General features: G+C 65.4%; 1 protein-coding gene across 17 annotated transcripts; it reads left to right on the top strand.

Moving 5' to 3' along the window:
* The first annotated feature begins 1,668 nt into the window (after window positions 1–1,668).
* TLE2 (TLE family member 2, transcriptional corepressor) lies at window positions 1,669–19,629 on the top strand. Of its 17 annotated transcripts, none has more exons than XR_012626516.1 (20): window positions 1,688–1,878; window positions 1,956–2,053; window positions 2,632–2,695; window positions 3,982–4,026; window positions 6,011–6,073; window positions 6,312–6,386; window positions 6,836–7,028; window positions 8,990–9,222; window positions 12,458–12,559; window positions 12,831–12,875; window positions 14,141–14,281; window positions 15,376–15,517; window positions 16,727–16,887; window positions 17,294–17,370; window positions 17,709–17,958; window positions 18,147–18,394; window positions 18,507–18,650; window positions 18,732–18,882; window positions 19,004–19,080; window positions 19,227–19,298. XR_012626516.1 is itself a non-coding variant. In XM_074851295.1 (20 exons), exons 1-20 carry the CDS (start codon window positions 1,855–1,857, stop codon window positions 19,437–19,439), a joined length of 2,547 nt encoding a protein of 848 aa, XP_074707396.1. In that variant the 5' UTR covers window positions 1,691–1,854; the 3' UTR covers window positions 19,440–19,629. The 17 variants fall into 17 exon arrangements, 13 of the variants coding, with proteins under 13 accessions (XP_074707405.1, XP_074707406.1, XP_074707398.1 ...); XR_012626515.1 differs by having other exon boundaries at window positions 1,690–1,878; window positions 19,163–19,410; XM_074851295.1 differs by having other exon boundaries at window positions 1,691–1,878; window positions 6,839–7,028; window positions 18,503–18,650; window positions 19,227–19,629.
* Window positions 19,630–20,210: the final 581 nt, after the last annotated feature.

Raw genomic sequence — 20,210 nt, 5'->3', positions numbered from 1 at the left:
CAGCGCGGGGCGCCAGGGTTCAGCTCGCGCCCGCCGGGGCCGCGTCCGGCACCGCCGTCCCCGCAGCGCCCGAGGGCTCCCGCTGCCGCTCCCCCCCGCCGGGCGGCTGCGGCGGAGGCGCGGGGGGGCAGCGGAGGGTCCCTCAGGGGAGCAGCGGCGGCTCCCGGGGCGGGCGCTCGGCCGCAGCCCGGCGGGGCGGGGGGTCGGTGCCAGCGCTGCCGCCGCGGCCTCGCCGGGGTCTCGTGGCCGGGGGCGGATCCCGGGGGGCGCCGAGCGCCGCGCCGCGCTCCGCTCCCCGGGCGGGGGCCGGCCCCGGGGTAACGGCCCGGCCCGGCCCGACCGCTCTCCGGGGGCTCCCGGGAACCCCCCGCGGCGGAGCCGAGCGCCCGGGGCCGGTCGCGGGGTCCCCCCATTCCCCCGCCCCGGGCTCCGATGTCCCACGTTACTTTGAGTGGCAGCCGGCACCCGCCGCAAGGCCTTGTGGGCCGCGTGGTCTCCCCGCCCGCCCGGGGCGAGATCCAGCCCTCCCGGAGCCTTGTCCTGCCCCCGGGGGCCTGTCCCGCCCCCCCGGGCCCCGGCGGCGGCGGCGGGCGGGGACGGGCCGGGACCGGCGGCCGCTGCTGCGGGCGGCGCCGCGAACCGCGAACTACAACTCCCGGCGTGCCCCGCGACCGACCGCCCGCCTCTCATTGCCTCCCCGATGCGTGACGTCACGAGCCCATGTGGGAGCGGCGCAGGGCGATTGGCTGACGGTCCCGCAGCGGCAGCCAATGGTAGGCGCGGCCCCGCCGCTGCGGGCCGTGAGGCCGGTTAAGGTGGAGCGGGGGGGTCGTTACCAGGGGCGCTCCAGGGGGGTTGCGCGGCCTCGGTGCTGCTCCCGCCCCGCCCTGGGCAGCCGAGGGGCCGCTCCCGAGGTCCCCCCCCGCCCCCGAGGGGACCCCGGGCGTTACGCCCGCCGGGCGAGTGCGGCCGCGGCGGGGTGAGGAGCCGGCGTCGCCGCGCACCGGATCCCGCAGTCCCCGGGGTCCCCGGCCCGGCCGCGCCGCTTTCGTTTGTGGTTTCCGTGCCCCCGAGCTGCCCCGCCGGTGCCGCGTCCGCCCGGCTGCGCTCCCGGGACGGGGCTGCTCGTGGCCCCGGAGCTGTCGGCGCGGCTCCGCTCCCGGTCCGGGGCACGGTCCCGCGGAGCCGCCGCGCCTGCGAGTGGGGAAACAGCGGGGGGGCCCGGGTGAGGGAGGGTCCCGGGGCGGCGGGCGCGGGGGGCCGGGGCAGCCGCGTCGGCGGGCGCCTCCCGCGCGGCCCCGTCGGGTCCCGGAGCAGCGGGTCCCCCTCACCGGGACCCCCTCGGTCTCCGGCACCGCCGTGGGAGCGCGGGACCGGCGCGGCGGGAGCTCCGGTGCTGCCCGGGCGGGCGGCGGAGCCGCTCTCTGCCGCCGTCGCGGGCCCCGGGGGGGGCGGACGCGCCACCTTAAGCGGGCGCGGGCGGACGGGGGGCTCGGGGCCGGGCGGCGTCTCCGCCACCCCGGGGCCGCCGGGGCCGCCCCCGCGCCCGCCTCCTCCCCGCCCGCGGCCCCGGCCCCATGGGGGGCGAGCGGAGCCCCCGCGCCCGGCGGGCCGCCCCCCCGGTCCGCCCGCCCGACGGCCGCCGGCTGCGCCCCGCCTGAGCCGCCCGGCGCCCCCGCCGACCCCCCCCGTTCCGCTCCGCGCCGAGCCCGCGGCCCGGCCGCCCTCCCGCTGCCGGCGTCGAGGCGAGGGACCCCCGAGCCCTCCCGGAGCCCGGCGGGGGGAGCTCCCCCGCCAGGGGCGGGGAGACGGGCGGGGAGCGGGGGGGCCGGGGCGGGGGCCCGGGCCCTCAGGATGTTCCCGCAGGGACGGCACCCGGTAAGTACCGGGCCGGGCGGGGGCGGCGGGGGCAGCGCGGCGGAGCCGCCGCCTCCAGCTGGGCCGTCTCCCCCCAGACCCCACTCCAGCCCGGGCAGCCCTTCAAGTTCTCGGTCCTGGAAATCTGCGACCGCATCAAGGAGGAATTTCAGTTCCTGCAGGCGCAGTACCACAGGTGGGGGCGGGCGGAGCGCGGCTGCGGGCGCGGGACCCTGTTGGGGGGGGCGTGGAGCAGGAGGGGGCTGCGGGGACGGGGGTGGCCGAGGGGGTGAGACAGGGCTGCGGGCGAGGGGGGCGTCGGGAGAAGGGTCGTAACGGGGCTGAGGGCGCGGGGGGAGGACGGTGCGCGGGCCCGGGGGTGAGTTGGGGCAGGAGGCGGCGGACAAGGGGCCCCTGGTAAAAGGGGCGCTCGGGGAAGAGCGGGAGGGGGGGGGTCTGGTCCGAGGGGCAGCGCGAAGCCTTGACTCGAGGCGCCGGGTCTGGAGTGGGGTCCCACGGGCACTGCCCGCGGCTTCTGCCCCCGGCTGAGGGGGGGGCGGCAGCAGCGCTGCGGGAGCGGGGTCTGTGTGGGCAGCGCAGGGGTTGGGGTCCCCCGGGGATGGCACCGCCAGTTGCCGGGGGGGCTGTGACACCCCTGTGGCCCCACGGGACTGCGGGGGGAGGCGGGAGATGTGCCGAGGTGGGAAGTGGGAGCTGGAGGGATGGGGCGGGAGACGCGGGTCCGTGGATGAAACCCGCGGATCCTCTTCACAGCCTGAAGCTGGAATGTGAGAAGCTGGTGAGCGAGAAGACAGAGATGCAGAGACATTATGTCATGGTGAGCTGCCCCTGCCCTGTCCCCCCGCTCCTCCCGGAGCTTCCCCGCCGGCGAGTCCCGGGGCTGTGCTCAGCCGCTCACCCGAGGGGGCCGGCGGCCCCCCCCCCGAGACACCCCTGCCACGGGGGAGCCTGGCCTGGGGGTGGAGCTGGGGGGTGCGTGAGTTAGGAAGGGGTTAATCGTTATTCCTAGCAACGGCTGGCTCTTCTGCTGCTGTCTGCTGCCACTCTGCTGCTGGAGCCCAGGAATGGTGCCATAGATTTTCTCTTTTTTCTCTTTTTCCTTTTTCTGTTTGGCCGTTTAAGAGAACTCCCCCCTGCTCCCTGCCCCTCTCCCGAGGAGGGGGTGTCTTGAAGTGATCCCCCAAGGCTGGTGTTCTGGGTGGAAGGGGAAGCTGCCCTTACAAGGAGCAGGAGCCAGGGCGGGGGGTAACAGGCCCTGACACCGACCCACCCCCAGGACCCGCCGGGCCTTCTGCTGGCAGCGCTGGCAGGAGGAGGGGGAGCTGCTGGAAGGAAGGGAGAGGATGGGGCCTGCAGAGCCGGAGCAGCATTCCCTCTCCTTCAGCATCTGACACTGCTGGCCCCCCTGGGGGAAGGGGGAACCCGGGTTGTGCCATCCGAAAGGCAGACAGACCTAAACTTGGGCAAACCCCTGCCCTGGGTGGTGACAGCCCTGTCCTGGCGCCGGGGCTGTGCTAGGCTTTGTCACCCGCCAGCTCAGGTCCCTTCCCGCGTCCGGGCGGCTCAGGACTCCCAGAGGTGGGCAGCTGCCTTTGAGATGGGCTTTGCTGGGGGAAGGCAGGTCCTCCGGTCCTCCCCTGCTCCCTGTCCTCAGGGTCTGATGCCGTCACTGCCGCCAGAGTCACTAGGGACTGGTGAAAGGGGTAATCCGATGGCATCTTCGCTTTTGCAGGGGCACGGCCACGCGTGTGCCTCGATGGGCAGCTGTGCCGGGGAGTGGGAGGGGACAGGCCAGGCCAGGAGGGGATGTGGGGGCAGTGGGGCTGGCTTAAACCGACGCGGAAATTGCCGTGTAGTCATCCCAGGTGTTAAACAGTCTACGCTGTGGCTGCTCCCTCCCTTGTCCCTGGCTCGTGGCACGGGTCTGGGCCCACGTGTGCCGGACGGCCATTCCTCGTGGGCTGGGGCAGCCGGGACCCTCGGCGGCGGCGGTGGAGCTCGGTTGGAGGAGCAGGAGCGGGCGGGCTGGCGAGTCCCTAGCTGGTCCCGGGCCAGTTGGTCTGGGCAGCTCCTAACCAGGCTGTGTTGTGATTTTGCTCTCAGTACTATGAGATGTCCTACGGGCTGAACATTGAAATGCACAAGCAGGTAAGTGAGGTGGGGTCCTGGCCAGCAGCAGGGAATGGTGGGGAAGAGACCGAGGATGGAGACTTTTGTTGGAAAATTATCTCCCTCATCCCCATGTAGCTGTAAGGGCACGGGAGACGTAGCACGGCTCTGTGCGAGGGACTGGCCTGCGAAGGGGTTCAGCAGTTGTCAGGATGTGCTCTGCTGAGTTCTGGCAGGTGCTCTGGGACGGGGCCTCCTCCCTGCCATCCCAAAGCACCTCTCAGAGCCTGGCCTTGAGCCCTCCACAGGCACGTACCTCCCCACGGCGGTTCCCTGGGGCCCCAGATGCAGGAGGGGGCATGGAGGAAGCAGCAGGAGCTGGAACCCAGAGGCAAAGGGGTTGTCTTTCTTTTCTTTTTTTTTTTTTAATCCCCTTTTCCTTTCCCAAAGCTGGAGGAGTGTTTTCACCCTTCCCTGGTTCCCCTTTTGTTCCAGCGTTAATTTGCTTTCCCTCTTCAGATTTATCAATCTAGTCATCACGGGCTCTCTGCCAGGGAAATTAGTTTGGACCAATGCCTGACAAAGTGGCAAGTCAACTGCCATATTCCTCCAGCTGGCTCAGCCCCTCCGAGTTTGCTCCTTTTGTTAGCAGGGAGAGTCGTAGCACCCACGAGCACGTTCCTGCCATCCCCACGTGCTCTGAGCTCCGGTGGGGCCGTGACCCAGGGGTGGCTTGAGCCACGCGGGACTGGGGACTCTGCCCACGAGGTGACAGAGGCGATGGCCAAGTGGTTGCAGAGAGGGAGCCCTGGCCCACCTGGGCCCAGCTCCTGGCTCTGCGTGGGCAGGAGAGGTCTGGAGGTGGGGGGGGGTCTCTGGCTCCCAGGGTCCCGTCGAGGCGGTGGCTGACACAGCAGCCGGGACCTGCGGGTGACCGGGGTGCTGGGGGCGCGGGCGTGCTCCCGGGGCACAGGCAGCCTTTGAGCGCCACAGGTACCTGTTCCCTTTGTTCTTCGCTGGCTTTGTGCATGGTTTGACCTCTCTGCAATGCTGTCAGGGATTGTCGGAAACCTGAGATGAGAAAACACTTCAGAGCAGCCAATCCCTCCATCAGTGCCAGGGTGGATTTGCAGCGGGTGAGGGAGATCAAGTTTTCCCCGGGAGACGCGGGTTTTCTTCTGGAGAGGCTGGGCTGGAAGCCACAGCCCCTTCCCTTGGGAAATGCCGCTTACTGGGTAGGATGTGGCCGGGCTGCGGGTCCATCTGTAACCGCAGGCTGGGAGAGGACACGCCAGGGCCTCTGTGTCTCCTCGTTGCTGCTCGCTGGGCAGGGGTTGGGGACGGGGGTGCTCTGTGCTCCCCTCTGGAAGGAGCAGGAAAGCTGCTGACTGGCCCAGGGCCTCGGCAGGGCTGGCAGCGGCGGGACAGAGCCGGTACCACCGTCGGTGCCTTGTAGGGCTTTGCTGGCGCGGTGCAGAGAGGGCTGAATTCGTTTGTGTGAATTTTCCGTTCCCCTTGCTCTCCCCCTGGCTTCGAGTCTGATGTTTGGGGAGAAAGCAAGCAGCACGCCGATGGCCCGCTGCCAGCGCCTGCGGCTCGGCTCTCCTCCCTCCCTGCCAGCCTGCCCGCTGGCTGTGAGCGCGGCAGCCCACAAAGCCAAGATGGGTTTGGACTGAGCAGAGCCAGCTGGGCTGCGAAAGGACTGACAGCTCCCAGCTCGGCTTGGCCTGGATCCACGCAGGGATTTAGGAGTCAGGTTCCCTCCCATGTGCCTGGGGGGATCTGACAGCCTGGGAGGGTCCCACAGCCCTGGGCAGAGCCGTCCCTTGGCAGCAGCTGAGGAAATCCCAGCAGGGACGCCGAGGCAGCAGGAGGATTTGCGCTGAGCGGGTGCGGGTGGGGAGAGTTTAACTCCTCCGCAGGGGCTGCGTGTGTCTGCAGGATGCTTGGCTGCCCTCCTCCCCACTGGAGGGGACGGGCTCAGAGCCTGCCCGACCTTGGTGATGCCTCATTCCTCTTTCAGGCAGAGATTGTCAAGAGACTGAGTGCCATCTGTGCCCAAATTATACCCTTTCTGACACAGGAGGTAAGGTGGGAGGCAGGGGATGCACGCTGGACTGCTCAGGCTTCTTTCGAGCCCCTTGGGAAGGGGTGAACCTGTGTCCAGCCTGAGCCACGGGAGGTTCGGGGGAGCACAACCCTCTGTGCCTGGGCTGGAGGGATGGGAGAGGAGCTGTGCAGCCCCCAGCAGCTGGGGTGATGCCGGGCCCTGCGCTGCCGCCGGCCAGGAGCGCGCTGTGACCTCGCCGTGCTCTTCCTCCCAGCACCAGCAGCAGGTCCTGCAGGCGGTGGAACGGGCCAAGCAGGTGACCATGGGGGAGCTGAACAGCATCGTCGGGGTGAGTCACACTGCCCGGCCGTGGGTGCAGGCTCTTTCCCGCGCGGGTTTGGACCACGCGGTGCAGTGATGGGGGGAGCCGGGGTCTTCACTACTTCCGTGAGGCCAGGGCTGGTCCCTGCGGTGAGAGGGTCTGTCGCTGTGTCCCGCAGGCGGCGGACGGCCTCTGGGATCCTCCCTGGCCCCTGTTGCCCCGACCAGAGCAGGGCAGAGCCACGGCTTGGGCTCGTCTGCCATGTGTCGGGGTCGCATCCGGGGAGGAGCTCGAGGTGCCCTGGGCTGAAGGGACGGGTGACGCAACCCAGACTGTGCAGCCTCGGCAGCTCTGCTCCCCTCCCGCCTCATCCCATTGCGCTTTGCATCGCAGTTCGTGCGGGAGGCTGGGGGGTGCCAGGCATGGCTGCGGCTGTCTCCCCCCGGATCCAGGACCATTTGCTCTTTCTCTTTCAGCAGCAGCAGCTTCAGCACCTCTCCCACCACGCATCCCCCATCCCGCTGACACCCCACCCCTCCAGCATGCAGCCTTCTAGCCTGAGCGGGGCCAGTGGCGCCTCGGGGCTCCTGGCCCTCTCGGGGGCACTGATGGCACAGTCTCAGCTGGCAGCCAAGGAGGACAGAGTGGCCCAGGATGGGGAGAACAGAGGTAAGGGGAAGAGGCACAGCTGGACCAATGTTTTGAGGACTGGCTGAGTCAGTGCCAGGCAGGCATCCCAGAGGTGTGCGGGCAGCGCTGGGAGGGATCCTGCCGCCTGCTCTGCCTGTTTCTGGGGCTCCTCCGTGCCTGGCAGCCGCTCCCTGGGGCCAGGGGGAGTGCAAGTGCTGCGAATGACAGATCCGGCTAATTAAATATCTGCAGCCCCGGGAGGCTGGCTCATATTCTGACCAGGGGAACAGCTGCCATGCAGCGTGGGGGGCGGCTGCCTGCACACCCCAGGTGCTGGGCAGCAGGGCTCTGGCACGTGTGTCTGCACCCACGGGCCCTCCTGCTCCCCTGGGTATTTCTGGCACATGAGGGTCCCTCCTCTGTGAGGCAGCTGGGAGGGTGTGAGTTCCCCACCACGGAGACACCCTCTGTATTCACACCAGGGTTTACACCAGATAGAGATCCGATGTCTGAAGCTGAGACTTTAAGGGAAAATACTGTTGCAAGCCCCTAGTAGAAATTGTGTGAGCCATGGGCCTGTGGCAAGGGTTTTCGAAAGCAGAGAGCCTTGTTGCCTGTGGGGTGCCTTGTGAATAGCAGTAATTCCTCAGCCTTATGGGTGCTTCCTCCTATCAGGATCACAGAGTGCTTTACACATATCATCAATATTTAATCATCATTAAATCAGTGCTCTGAATGCTACTGGGAGGCCTGGGCCAAATTAATAACATCACCCAGCTTTGTTGGTGGCTGCTGAAGTGCTGCGTGAAGGAGAAGCCACTCTGAGCCTGAGTCACCTTCTGCAGCCGCAGGCGTCGGGTGTTTTTGCTGAGAGGAAGGCTGAGGCAGAGACAGGGGCTCGGGGCAGCCAGGCAGCTCTGCGGACTAGAAACAGGCAGTAAAATTTCCTCTGCAGACTCTGGGGAAGGTGCTGGCTGCTCCTCATGTCCCCCCTGATTTGGGGCCTGGAAATGCTGCTGGGACAGGACCCAGTAACAGCAGAACTGGGCACTGGAGGGGTTTGTTGCATTTTCCTACCATGAGCCGGTTTTGCTCGTCAGATTTGAAGGTGGTGAAAGCAGCTGGTGCGTGCTGTGAGCCCCTGCATGCAGGTGTCTGCGGGGGACTTCTGTCCGTGTGTCTTTAAGGATGGCCTTTCCCCGGAGGAGAAAAACAAACTCCGGGAGGATAAAAGCAGACTGTGCTGTGCCTGCCTTAACCCTTAGAGACCCGGGCAGCCTCTGCTTCCCGTGGCAGCTCCTGCCGTGCACAGCCCGGAGCTGCTCCTTGGCAGGGACACCCAGCCGTGGCAGAGGGCACAAAGACAGCCACAATAATTCTTTTTTAAAAAAAGTGAAATGCTACATATGGCTTGAGTTAATCCCTGGTGCTCTGCCATAGTTAGCCAGAGCTGGTTTGGATCAAGCTGAGCCAGGGCTGATGGCAGGTACCTGGCTCCTTCTCCCCACGCTGACCACAGCCCTGGGGCAGCTGCCAACACGGAGAGTCAGTCCCTCAGCTCTGACACCCGCCCGCCTCTTGCCAGCAGAGACTGCGATGAGATTGTTCTCTCCGAATGCTGGTGAGATACTTAGGAGTGAAAATCAGCCAGGGAGGGTTGCTAGACCCCAGCCTGTACCCGATGCTTAGGTTTGCAGCAAATTCCCGGCGCTTCTTCCCTGAGCTCAGGGAAAACAACGACCTGTTCTGTTGTGTGTGTCAGAAAGCCTCGGAGGGTTTCCAAGCAGGGCTTTTTAGCGTGGCTTCCCAAGGAAACAGGATGGGTGTGATTCAGGAGGTCTCAGCTGGCTGGCCAGCTCGTCCCCTCCTGGCAGCCTTGGACCCGTCGCTGCGTCCGGGGAAGAGATTCCAAAGCTGGAGTGAGTTTCTTGAAAGTAGGTGGGTGGATAGAGATTTTCCCTGCTTCCCCGAGGAAGACTGATGAGCTCACCCCCTATTAGACATCAGAGGATCCACACTGCGGATGGACGAAGTGGGAAATGGGTCAGGTGTGACTTTTCAGCCAGTGTCTCCTCCCGCGTTGCCTTGCAGTGCCCCCCGCTCCCCCCTACCCCGGTGCTCGGGCACAGCGTCCACACTAACAGCCTCTTCCTCTCCTCCCTCTGCCTCGCCGACACCGACGGGCCGGACACTCCCGCTGCTGCCGCTGGGCCCAGAGCGCTCCCCGAGCCGGGTAAGTCCTGCCAGGCTCTGGCCGGGCCGGTGACCTCGACGCGGGGGCAAGTGGTCAGGCTGCAGCCCTGCCTGGCAGCCCCCAGGATCGCTCCCAGCATCTCCAGGATGCTCCGGGGGGGCAGAGCTGGCTGCCAGCTCCGGGAAGGGCTGGGAGTGCTGGGGAGCCCTGGGGGCAGCGGGGGGACCTGGGGGCAGCGGTGGCCTTTGGCTTTGGGGCTGCATGAGCTGCGGCTGGCGCGGGCGGGCGCTGCCGCCAGCTCCCTTGGCAAGCGCTCGCGGTAGGATTTCCAGGAATGTTTTGTTTCCTGACCTTTTCAGAGCAAACAGCCCAGAGGTAGCCAAGCTGTCCTCGTCTGGTGGCAGCCTCCTGCACTCCCTCTCGGGAGGAGGCAGCAGCAGGCACTGGGGCTTCGTGTGCACACGGGGCCGGGTCGGGGTCTCGGGGCCCCTCGGGAGGGGAGAGCGGGTCCAAGGTGTCCCTCGTACCCCCAGCCCAGGCACCCTGCTCTCCTGCGGTGGGCTCCGAGTCTCCCATCCATTCCTCACAACATGTGGGCTCCTTTCCTGCCCCTCCGTCCCCAGCGTGGGGGACATCCCCTGCTGCCGAGAGCTGCCTTTCAGGGCTGTGACCGGGGTGACAGGCCCCCAGGACTGGCCTTCCCCCGGGTACCGAGTCTGCAAGGGCTCAGCATGGCCAGAAGGTACTCGCAAGCCACGGAGCTGGGGGTGGGTGGGCAGAGGGACTTGGGGCAGCTCTGCCCTCTCTCACAGGCAGCGCAGGGGTCTTCATGAGGCTGGGCCAAGTCTCCAGATTTGAGGAATTTTGGGGTCATCCCTATTTCTCAGGAGAGCCGATTTCCCCAAGGGCTAGAAGGAGCCTCCTTCCAGGCCAAGCGAAGGGGGCCCTGACCCACGTCTGGCTGCACATTCCACCCCTCTTTGTCCAGGGCAGTGTCCAGCCCGTCTGCTGTCACCCTGAGCTGGGTCCAGCGCCTCTGCCCTGGCTCTTGGCAGCCCAGTCCCTCCGGTGAGCAGCACTGCCGATGTCCAGCTACAGGCTGGCCCCTGCGCCCGAGCTGGCACCCACTCCACGGCACACGCGTGGTGGAGGCTGCGCTGGAACGCAGCCGTGTCCGGGCTGGAGCAGAGCCGGGCTTGAACTCCACGATGCTGCAGGCTGGGGAGTGAATCCAGCTGCAGCGTGGAGGGTGGGAGCAGCCAAATGGCAGATGTGTGTGAGCAGGGATGAGGGGGGAGTCCAGGAGAACGTCTGAGCGGAGAATGTAAGACCAAGGGGCTCTGCTTCTTGCACCCCTGCAGCCTTTGCTTCACTGGCTTGGGTGGGCCGCGTTTGCATCGGGGTTTTGTAGCTGAAGGTTCTGAGCCACTTCAGTTCAGTCTTTGCTGATGCAAGGATCCAAAGGTCGAGGGCTGCTCCTGAAATAACCAGCTCTGTCCTTTTAAAGGAGTTTCCAGTTTAGGAGACACTCTGAACAGGTCTCCTTACCTGAGCCCAGTGCTGTCAGCCCATCTGCAATGCTTGGCTGCACCCTCCCCTTCCAGATACCCCACGGCCCGTCGGGGGTCCCATGTCTGTGACTCCCTTCCCAGGCTCCGTGGCTGCAGGAAGCCAGAGCTCCAGCTCCTGGTATAAGCAGGGGAAGGAAGGGTTAACGAGCTCCTCCATTGGGGAGCAATTGGCATTGATCTTCACAGGCTTGCAGTCAGGAGGGAGAGGAGGAGGGAGAGACGGTCGATACCCAGCGCCCTCCTCCAGAGATCACCCAGGGGACAGGGACCATCCTTTCTGCTCCCTGCTTGTCTCTGTCGAGGCTCTTAATCCTACTGTGCTGGAGACAATCGACTGTGCAGGAGCCCTGGGATGGGTCGTTTTCTCCCTGACCGCTGGCAGGAACAGCTCCGTGGAGCAGTCCTGGAGGGTTGGGGAGCCGTGCCCCAGAAACTGCCCCAGCTGCTCTGGGAGGAAGGGCAGCCGCTCCGGTAACCGGTGTCAGCCTGGTGTTCCTCTGGTCTGTGCGAGAGCCGGGGGCTGCCGGGGGCTGCGGGTGGGCAGACACCACTTCATTGCATTATCGTCCTTGGGCAGCGAGCGTGGGGCGGGTGGGGATGTGAGACACCCCTGCAGCTGCTGGCAGCATCTCAGGAAGGGGCATTTGTCCTGCCCAGCCCCGTCCTGCTTCCCAGCCCGCTGGCTCCTGCAGCGGCAGGTTAAGGTGAAGTAAACACGATGTCTCCCGTGGGGATTTTCCACTCCGCCATGCCTTGTTATCTCCCGGAGGGGCGGATCTGCTCTCCCGCGCCAGGGATGCTGCCGCCCTCCACTCCTGCTTCACCAGCCCTGGGTGCCCATGGCTGGGCCAGGTCCCAGCTGCGACTCCTCGTCCTCCCCATCCCTGTCGCTGCGGGGCTCATCTGCTGGCTGGGGCTGCCGCCCCGGCACCCACCCCTCTGCTCCGGCGAGGATGGGGAGCCTGGGGGGGTTTGGGGGCTCAGCAGGGCTTTGTTCTCCCCCTCTTCCTCCTGCCCAGGGAGATCTTTAAGAATAGGTCAGACAAATGCTGGGGCGCGGGGCCTGGCCAGGTTTGAGGGGGGGTGGGAAGGGGAAGGGGTGAGGGCAGCTCACTTTGGAGTCATTCTGGGGCCAGGCCGGGAAAGGGAGGAGATGGCGTCTTGGGGCTGCATGTGGGAGAGTGACTGAGCACCCTAAAAATGCATCTACCTCCTGCCCACGCCAGGAGCCTGCGGGCAGCAACCCCAGGGACCGTCCCGTCCCCGTTCTGCTTCCCTTCTCTCTGCCCTATCAGAGCTGAAGGGATTAATTTGGGCTAGAACTCAGGGATCTGGAAACATCTTCCCCAGCCTTGCTTAAAGCACCAGACTAAACCCCGTCTCTGCCCCCAGGTACATTTGGATCTTAGAGGGCTCCTGGCCAAGGGTACCAGTAAGGGGATGCGACGGTGTCTGTGCAGAGGGGGAGAGTGGTGCCTCCCCCTTTAGCCCTGACACCTGCCTGGTGGGGGACGGGGACCCCTGTCCCCCAAACGGGCCGGGGCAGAGGTTGCACAGGCTGCTGGCTACGTGCTGGGTGCTGGCCAGGTGCCACCAGCGGCGCTGGGAGGTCCCTTCCAGAGAGGAACCGCAGCTGGCAGGGCTCTGTGGGCTCTCTGCCCTCCCGCCGCTCACCCGCCTTCCTCTCCCCCTCTCTGGCTCAGAGCGTCTCTGCTTCCCCTGCCGAGAGCCTGCAGGACGAGGAGCAGACGGGGGGCATGGGCCTGAAGAGGAAGCGGGAGGAGAAGGACCTGCCCGGGCATTATGTGAGTGCACCAAAGAGTGCGGCCGCGGGAGATGGGCCGGGAGCTCTGTGCCTGCCCTGGTGCAGAGGGCTGTGATCCTGCGGAAAGGAATGGACAAAATGGGAGGTAGAGGGTCAGGTCGCTGCCTGAGGGTGTGGTGCTGGTCCACAAGTGATGAGCAGGAGCAAATGGGGTCCCTGTGCTGGCTGGGGTCCTGTGGGGCAGAGCCCAGAGCTCGGTCCAGCCTCTCCCAGCCCCAACTGAGCCTGTCTGGGTTTCTCCCCCCTTGCAGGATAGCGACGGGGACAAGAGCGACTACAACCTCGTGGTGGACGAGGTAAGCCCACACCCTTAAGGGCGTTCTGAAGCCTTGCAGGGCATCCAGCCCAAGCTGTAGTCGTCAGGTTTAGGACTCTGTTTCCCAAGCTTCGGGGTTCGTTAGGCTCCAGGTCGTTGCTGCTGGACACGTGCCAGCCCTGCTCTGATGTGCTCGTGCTGGCCGAGGCTGACTGCGGTTCGCGGTGCTCTGGGTTGGAGGTTGTGCCAGCCAGGGCTCAGCTTTGCCAGCCACGGACTTGGCTCCACTTCACGATCCTGTTTCAGCCCCTCTCCCCATATGGGGAGGCTGATGAGCTGGGATGGGAGCCCCAAGGAGCTGGGCTTGCTGCTGGCCACTCATGCCCGTGGAGGTGGCAGGAGCAGGCAGGAGTGGGCAGGCATGCTGTGCTGCTTCTGGCAAGGAGAGCTCACCGCACGCCCCCAGCCCGGCCAGCCCCGGCCACGCGGCCTCACACAGTGCCTGGCCTTAGAGCAGCCTTGACTTCAAGATGCGGAGCCTGTGTCCGTGTCTCAGTGCAGGCAGTGCGCTGGATTTCAGTCTCTTGCCACCAAATCGCCAGGTGCTTCTGGTGCAGCCTTCCCTGCCCACCGAGGCAGATGCAGCACTGCTTTATCCCAGCCCCAGCTATTCTTGGCAGAGATGATGTTTTCGGGGACATCCCTTTTCCTCCCCTGGAAGACTGGAAGGAGGAACAAAACGTGGGTTTTTTTGTTTTTTTTTTTCCTCCTGCCACTTCCCAACAAAATGTAAGCCCTGAAAGGAACATCAGCAAGGATTTCTGTAGAAAAGGACACTTATAAAAACCGCTCGTCAGTGTAATTATGGTGATAAAAATCAGAGCCCTAATTGAATGGTTATAGGAGTGCAAGAACTGATGGGTGGCCTTGCCTCTGAAATGCTGTCGAGGGGCTGCCAAGAGGCCCTTTCTCAGTTCCTTGGGTGTGCTGGTCACCAGCCCTCCCCGTGAAGGCATCTGTGGCCACCAGCGTCCTCTGAATCTGCTGTCACCTCTACTTTTGTTCAAAGAGAGAAATCGAGGAGGTTTCTGATCCAGGGGATGGTGGAGCAGAGCTGAGGGCTCTGAGCAGATGCTCCTTGGGGTGGTGAGCGGCTGGGGGGTGGCTCACCTGGCCGGCAGTGGGGAGCTGGCTGCGGGCGACGGTCCCTGCTGGGCTCAGGGCCAGGGGGTGGCTGCCCGGGGCCTGCCCGCTTGCGCAGAGGGACTGGGGTTCCCGCTCCACAGAGACCTCCTCTCCCCTCAGGACCCCTCCTCGGAGCCCAGCAGCCCCGGCCACGCGCCCAGCAGCCGGCTCCCACCAGTCCACCGGGAGATGCCCGAGAGCCCTTCGTCCATCGCCTCCAGCCGGAGCACGACGCCCCTCAAGCTGAAGGACCAGAGCCTGGTAGGGAGCGGCGTGGGCAGCCCGGGCCGTGGGTGGGCAGCGGGGCCGGGGATGTGGCCCCGAATTTGTCTGTGGCCTGTTGGCTGCGGCCTGAAGGTGGGTGAGGAGATGCTGGTGCTGAGTGCTTGTCCCCACTGCCAGAGCCCCGGCACTGGAGCGGAGGTCCCTGCCCTCAGAGGGAGGGTGATCGTCTGCTGGGCACAGCCCTGGCTCTGCAGGTATTTTCCATCCAGCTGCCTGCAGGATTCCCCAGAGCTGCTCTCAGCAATCGATTTTGATTTTTCTCTTTTTTTTTTTTCCCTTCCTCCTTGCCGAGCACCAGCCCAATGCTCAGATTGAAACATCAGTGTGTGGGAAGGGGGAGGGACATTTCTGCCACTCCTCAGCCCTGCCAGCCACCGCGGGGACCAAAGCGATGCATCCCCGCCATCCCGGGGTCAGGAGCCGGCTGGGGGCCACGGGGAGCAGCGAGCGGCAGCTCCCCGGCACAATCGGATTAGAGCAGACAAAGCGCCCTGAGCAATCTGCCAGCACAGCACGTAGCTTTTCTCTGTTATTAATTTTTTTTCCTTTGCTGGTGTCGACAAAATCCCCAGGCAGAAAAAGAGGAAGAAAGAGAGGCAAGAAAAAAGAGAGGAATGAAATAGCTGTGGGGCTCAGAGAGGCTGGTTGGTCCCAGGCGTCCTGGTCCTGCTCGGCACAGGCTGGGGATGGGGGTGTCCCCCCTGCAGAAGGGATTTCACACCAGGGAGCAGCAAATCTGTGTATCGGCCCCGTAGGGCCTCATGCCGGCGGCAGGGTGCTGTAGGATTGTGGCGGTTTGGGGTGACCCAGGGCTTGTGCCGGGTGTTTGCACCCGAGGGGGGAGCAGGGACGTGGGGCTGCTTCCCCGTGGGAGGGTGCACGGGGCGAAGGAGGAGGGGAGAGGGGATGGGGTGCAGGGTGGCCGGGTCCCGGCCCCGCCATGCCCGGAGCTGCCCCTCGGTGCTCCCTCCCGTCCCCGGCGGTTCGAGGCCACTGGCGGGCGCACGGTGTGGGGGGTCGCTCTCTGGGCAGGTCCCACCGCTGAGGCTGCTCTTCCCTCTCCCGCACAGACCGACGCTCCGGCCGGCCCGCCCACCGCCAAGCCCTGCACCTCCCCGCCGCCCCGCGACTCCCTCACGCCCGCGCCCGGGCCCAGCTCAGCCGCCCCAGCCCGGCAGCCCCCTGGCAAGGCGCCCGCCACCGACACCATCAGTGAGTGGCTGGGGACGGCAGGGGGGTCGCGCTCTGCCACGGATGGTGCCGCGGGGCTGGGCCCGGGGGAGGCAGGGTGCTCCCTCCCGGCAGCAGAGCTGGGACGACCGTTCTGCTCCGCGTAACCAAAGGTGTCGACCGCAGCCAACGTATGCACCTACGTGCAATTACCCGACCGCTGATGCTTTCCCGGGGGCTCGGACCCACTGGAGGCGGGTGTCGGTGTGCAGAGCTCTTCGCTGCGGGTGTTTGGGGGGGAGCGGGTCTTTTGTCTGGAGATCGTCAGTTTTTCCTCTGATGAGTTGTCATTTTGCTGTTGCTGTGTGAAGCCACACGCTCCAGGGCTTGGCTGCAGGGGCAGAAGAGGTGGCTGAGAGCCGCCACCGGCACACAGGGATGCAGGAGGCCGGGACGTGGCCGGTGTCCCTGTGGGGCTGAGGATCTCCACAGGGGTGAGGGTCTGGGGGCACCGGGTGCTGCAGAGACGCTGGGCGGGATCCAGCTGACCCAGGAGCCCCGGTCAATGGCTGCCACCTTCTTCTGAAAGCACAGGGGAAGGGAGTGAGTGCTCAGTAGTGGCCTCTCTGGTGGCTGATGGTGAACTGGTCGTGCCCCCTTTTCCTGCCTCTGTTTCCTTGAAGACATCTAGGGGAGCCTTGGGAAAAGGTCTCTGGAACAGCTTGACCACTGTCTCGCCAAAGGGGCCAGAAGGTGATGGGAGGAGGACAGCAAGCCCGTGGGAGAAATAGAGACAGGACTGGAGACGTTAAACCCTTGTCTGGCTAGAAAATTACAGTGGTTTAGCAAAAATTGAATTGGAATCGATTTCAATAAGCCATCGAAACCCCAGAGGTAGAGCCACTTAGCCATCAGCTGCAAGTAACGTGGCCTGGCCAAGACTGAGAGGCATTGGCAGCCGAGCTGGGGGTTGCTGCGGGTCGGTGGCTGGTCCGTGGTGCATCCTGTGGAGGGACAGAGCCCTTTGCTCTCCCGCGCTGGCTCTGCATCCCGGGTCCATGACTGATGGTCTTTGGCTCCCAATCCATGACCTGCCCGCCCTCCTCCTGAGCCGCTGGTTCACGCCAGGCTTGGCTGGACCCGGTGCAGAGGTGACACCGCCTCGTGCTTCTGCCGGGTGCCCTTTCCCCCAGGGTGACACTTGCTCGCACCCATCGGCCAGAGCCAGTGAGCGGGTCTCTCCCCGTGCAGCTCTCCACAGCCCGCTGAGCGTGTCCAGCCCCTATGCGTCCTCCTTCGGGATGGTGCCTCACGCCACCCTCAACGGGGAGCTCCCGGCCCCCAGCATCTACATGGGCATCCACCTCTCGCCGCAGGTCAGCAGCGCCGTGATGTACGGCCGGGCCCCGATGGTAAGTCGCTGGGGGACAGGCCCGCCCTGCCTGCACGCGTTGGCCCTGCCGGTGTCCCCCGCCGTCCCGCACACACGCTGTCCCTGACGGGCCGTGTCGGCGATGAGCTCGGGCCGCGCGTGCAGCCACAGGAGGGGCTCCCTTCTGGAGGCGTCTGGTTGCGGGGCCAGTGGAGGCTGCAGAGCTCTTGGAGAAGCCCCCACCGGTCCTACTGGTGTGTAGCTGTGGCTTTGGGACCCCATTTTGGCCTCTGTCACTCACATGTGGAGGAAGCAGCAAGCAGGGACGTTGCAGAGAGCCGGGCTGGCCCCATCCCAGGGCATGCGGGGACAGGCATGGACCCAGCCTTCATGTCCTCTCCTGGGGGTTTGCACTTCACTCATCCTGTGCCCTTTGCTTTGTGCAGGTGGCTTTTGAGTCTCACCCTCACCTGAGGACTTCCACCATCTCCTCTTCGCTCTCCGCCGTCCCCGGAGGGAAGCCGTAAGTGCGGCCACAGGCCGGGGCTGCAGGGAGGGTGGGCAGCGAGGGGCCGAGGCGAGAGCACGGGCTGGGGGGGAGGTCTCCTTCCCCACGGCTCATTTCTACACCCAGCGGGTGTAGGGCAGGGCCTGGCTGCACTTTCTCTCGACTTCTGAGCCCAAGGCTATCATTTCGTTCTGAGCAGCTGGTGGTAACAAGGAGCTGGTTAATTATATCCCTCATTAGCCCAGAGTGCACCAGACACCTTCCACCTGGCTCAAGCAGAGCTAATGGGAGAGGTCGGCTCCTGCATTCAGGCGTCAGGCAGGGATTGTTCAGCCTCTCCTGCTCCCTTCCAGCGCCTACTCCTTCCACGTCAGTGCCAACGGGCAGATGCAGCCAGTGCCGTTCCCCCCCGATGCCCTCATCGGCTCCGGCATCCCCCGCCACGCTCGGCAGCTCCACACCCTGACCCACGGCGAGGTGGTCTGCGCCGTCACCATCAGCAGCTCCACGCAGCACGTCTACACCGGGGGCAAGGGCTGCGTGAAGGTGTGGGACGTGGGGCAGCCGGGCACCAAGACGGCCGTGGCTCAGCTGGACTGCTTGGTGAGGAGGAAGAGAAAGGCATTTTGTGGGGGCTGGGAAGGGGAATGTGCCCCTGTCACAGTGGAGGGGGAAAGAGGGTCCTTTCATGTCTGTGATGAGAAAAGGATTTCCATCTCCCGCACACACCCCCATGCACTGATCAGCTCCTTCCTTCTTCATCCGCCCCGTTCCCTGAAATCCCAATTCAGAACCGTGACAACTACATCCGCTCCTGCAAGCTGCTGCCCGACGGCCGCAGCCTGATCGTGGGGGGGGAGGCCAGCACCCTCTCCGTCTGGGACCTGGCGGCCCCCACGCCCCGCATCAAGGCCGAGCTCACCTCCTCTGCCCCCGCCTGCTACGCCCTGGCCATCAGCCCCGACGCCAAAGTCTGCTTCTCCTGCTGCAGCGACGGCAACATCGTGGTGTGGGACCTGCAGAACCAGACCCTGGTGAGGTGAGCTGGGGCGGGGGCGCAGGGCAGGGACGCAGCAGGGTGCTGGTTCTTGGGGCACTGGCAGCCCTGACGGCCGTGCCCTCGCCCTCCCTGTCCCCTCTTTCCCAGGCAGTTTCAAGGCCACACAGATGGTGCCAGCTGCATCGACATCTCTAACTATGGCACCAAGCTGTGGACAGGGGGGCTGGACAACACGGTGCGGTGCTGGGACCTGCGGGAAGGGCGTCAACTGCAGCAGCACGACTTCAGCTCCCAGGTAGGCGCGGGGGTGGCCGGGAGCAGCGCAGGGCCGGCCGGGACCTTCCCTGCCGGGGCCTGAGCCCATCTGTCCCCCCAGATCTTCTCCCTGGGGTACTGCCCAACAGGAGAGTGGCTGGCGGTGGGCATGGAGAGCAGCAACGTGGAGATCCTGCACGTCACCAAACCGGACAAGTACCAGCTGCACCTCCACGAGAGCTGCGTCCTCTCCCTCAAATTTGCCTCCTGCGGTAGGCAAGCACCTGCTTGGGCTGTGTACAGCCCTGGACGGGGCCTTTCAGTGTCCCCTCCCCATGCCCAGCTCCCCTGAACAGAGCCCCGAACGCTGACACACAGTGTCTCCTGCCCCAGGGAAGTGGTTCGTGAGCACGGGGAAGGACAACCTGCTGAACGCCTGGCGGACACCCTACGGCGCCAGCATCTTCCAGGTGCGGGGAGGCTTTGGATGGGGGGATGACGGCGGCTTCAGCCACCAGCGCCGCCCTCACTGCCCACTTCTCTCTTGTTCAGTCTAAAGAGTCCTCATCGGTGCTGAGCTGCGACATCTCCATCAACGACAAATTCATCGTTACAGGCTCTGGCGACAAGAAGGCCACGGTCTATGAGGTGGTTTACTGAGGCCCCATCCACCACCATCCCTCGCCATCCAGGCAGGGGTTCCCGCAGCCCTGCTCTCCCTCCTCTTCCTCTCCTGCCAGAACAAGGCCAGGCCCCGGCCCTGGTCCCTGCCCAGCACGTGGCAGAGGGGCAGGGGGGAGCGTTGGTTGTGGCCACAGGCGGGGTCTGATCCGGGCACCCTAGGGCCTGTCTGTCAGTCAGGGCGGGAGGCCAGGAGTGACCGAGGTGAGAGTGTTGCTCCTGAAATACTGCTACTGATTTAATGGCATGCATTTTCTGCTGCAGAAACAGCTGTAAATTATCAGTAAAGTGTATTTAACTGTGTTTTCAATCCCTTACTAATAAAAAGGAACAAACGAGTGGCTGGTCTGGTGGTAAGGGTTCCTTGGGGTGGTACCGCCAGTCCCTGTCCCCTGAAAGGGCACCTGCAGCTGCATCCCCAGAGCGGGGGCTGAGCCCCTGGATGGGGGCAGTTGGGGTGCGGAGCCCTGCGGGGGGCACAGAAGCAGGAGCTGCTTCCCCCCAGAGCGAGGGTGGCCCCAGCCAGTGCGGCCCAGCTGGGCGCTCCCAGGCACCAGCACCGGCTGGGAGGTGAAGTGGAGCTGGGGGTTCCAGGAGAGCCCCCGCGGCGCTGGAGAGGCCTTTCCCGCCCCGCGGAGCTGCTCCGGCCCTGGCCGCACCCCGCAGCACCCCGCAGCACCCCGCTTCCCTCGCCGCGGCCGGCTGTGCTCCAAGGCGCTCGGTAACAGCCCCGCTCCCCCCCCAGCAGCTTTGGCAGGAAGCCAGACCGATAAGCCAGCACCGACTGCTCACATCTCATTTCCTTCAAAAACCACTTCCTCCAGCGCTGGCCTCTCCCCCACACCCCGCCGAGGCAGCGGCTGCTCCAGGGATGGCACCGCAGAGCAGCCGCCACCACCCGTCCTCCCCTGGGCCTGTT

This window comes from Strix uralensis, chromosome 27 (genome assembly GCF_047716275.1).
Source record: "Strix uralensis isolate ZFMK-TIS-50842 chromosome 27, bStrUra1, whole genome shotgun sequence".
Classification (NCBI taxonomy): Eukaryota; Metazoa; Chordata; class Aves; order Strigiformes; family Strigidae; genus Strix; species Strix uralensis.
This window is presented reverse-complemented; position numbering and strand designations above follow the sequence as displayed.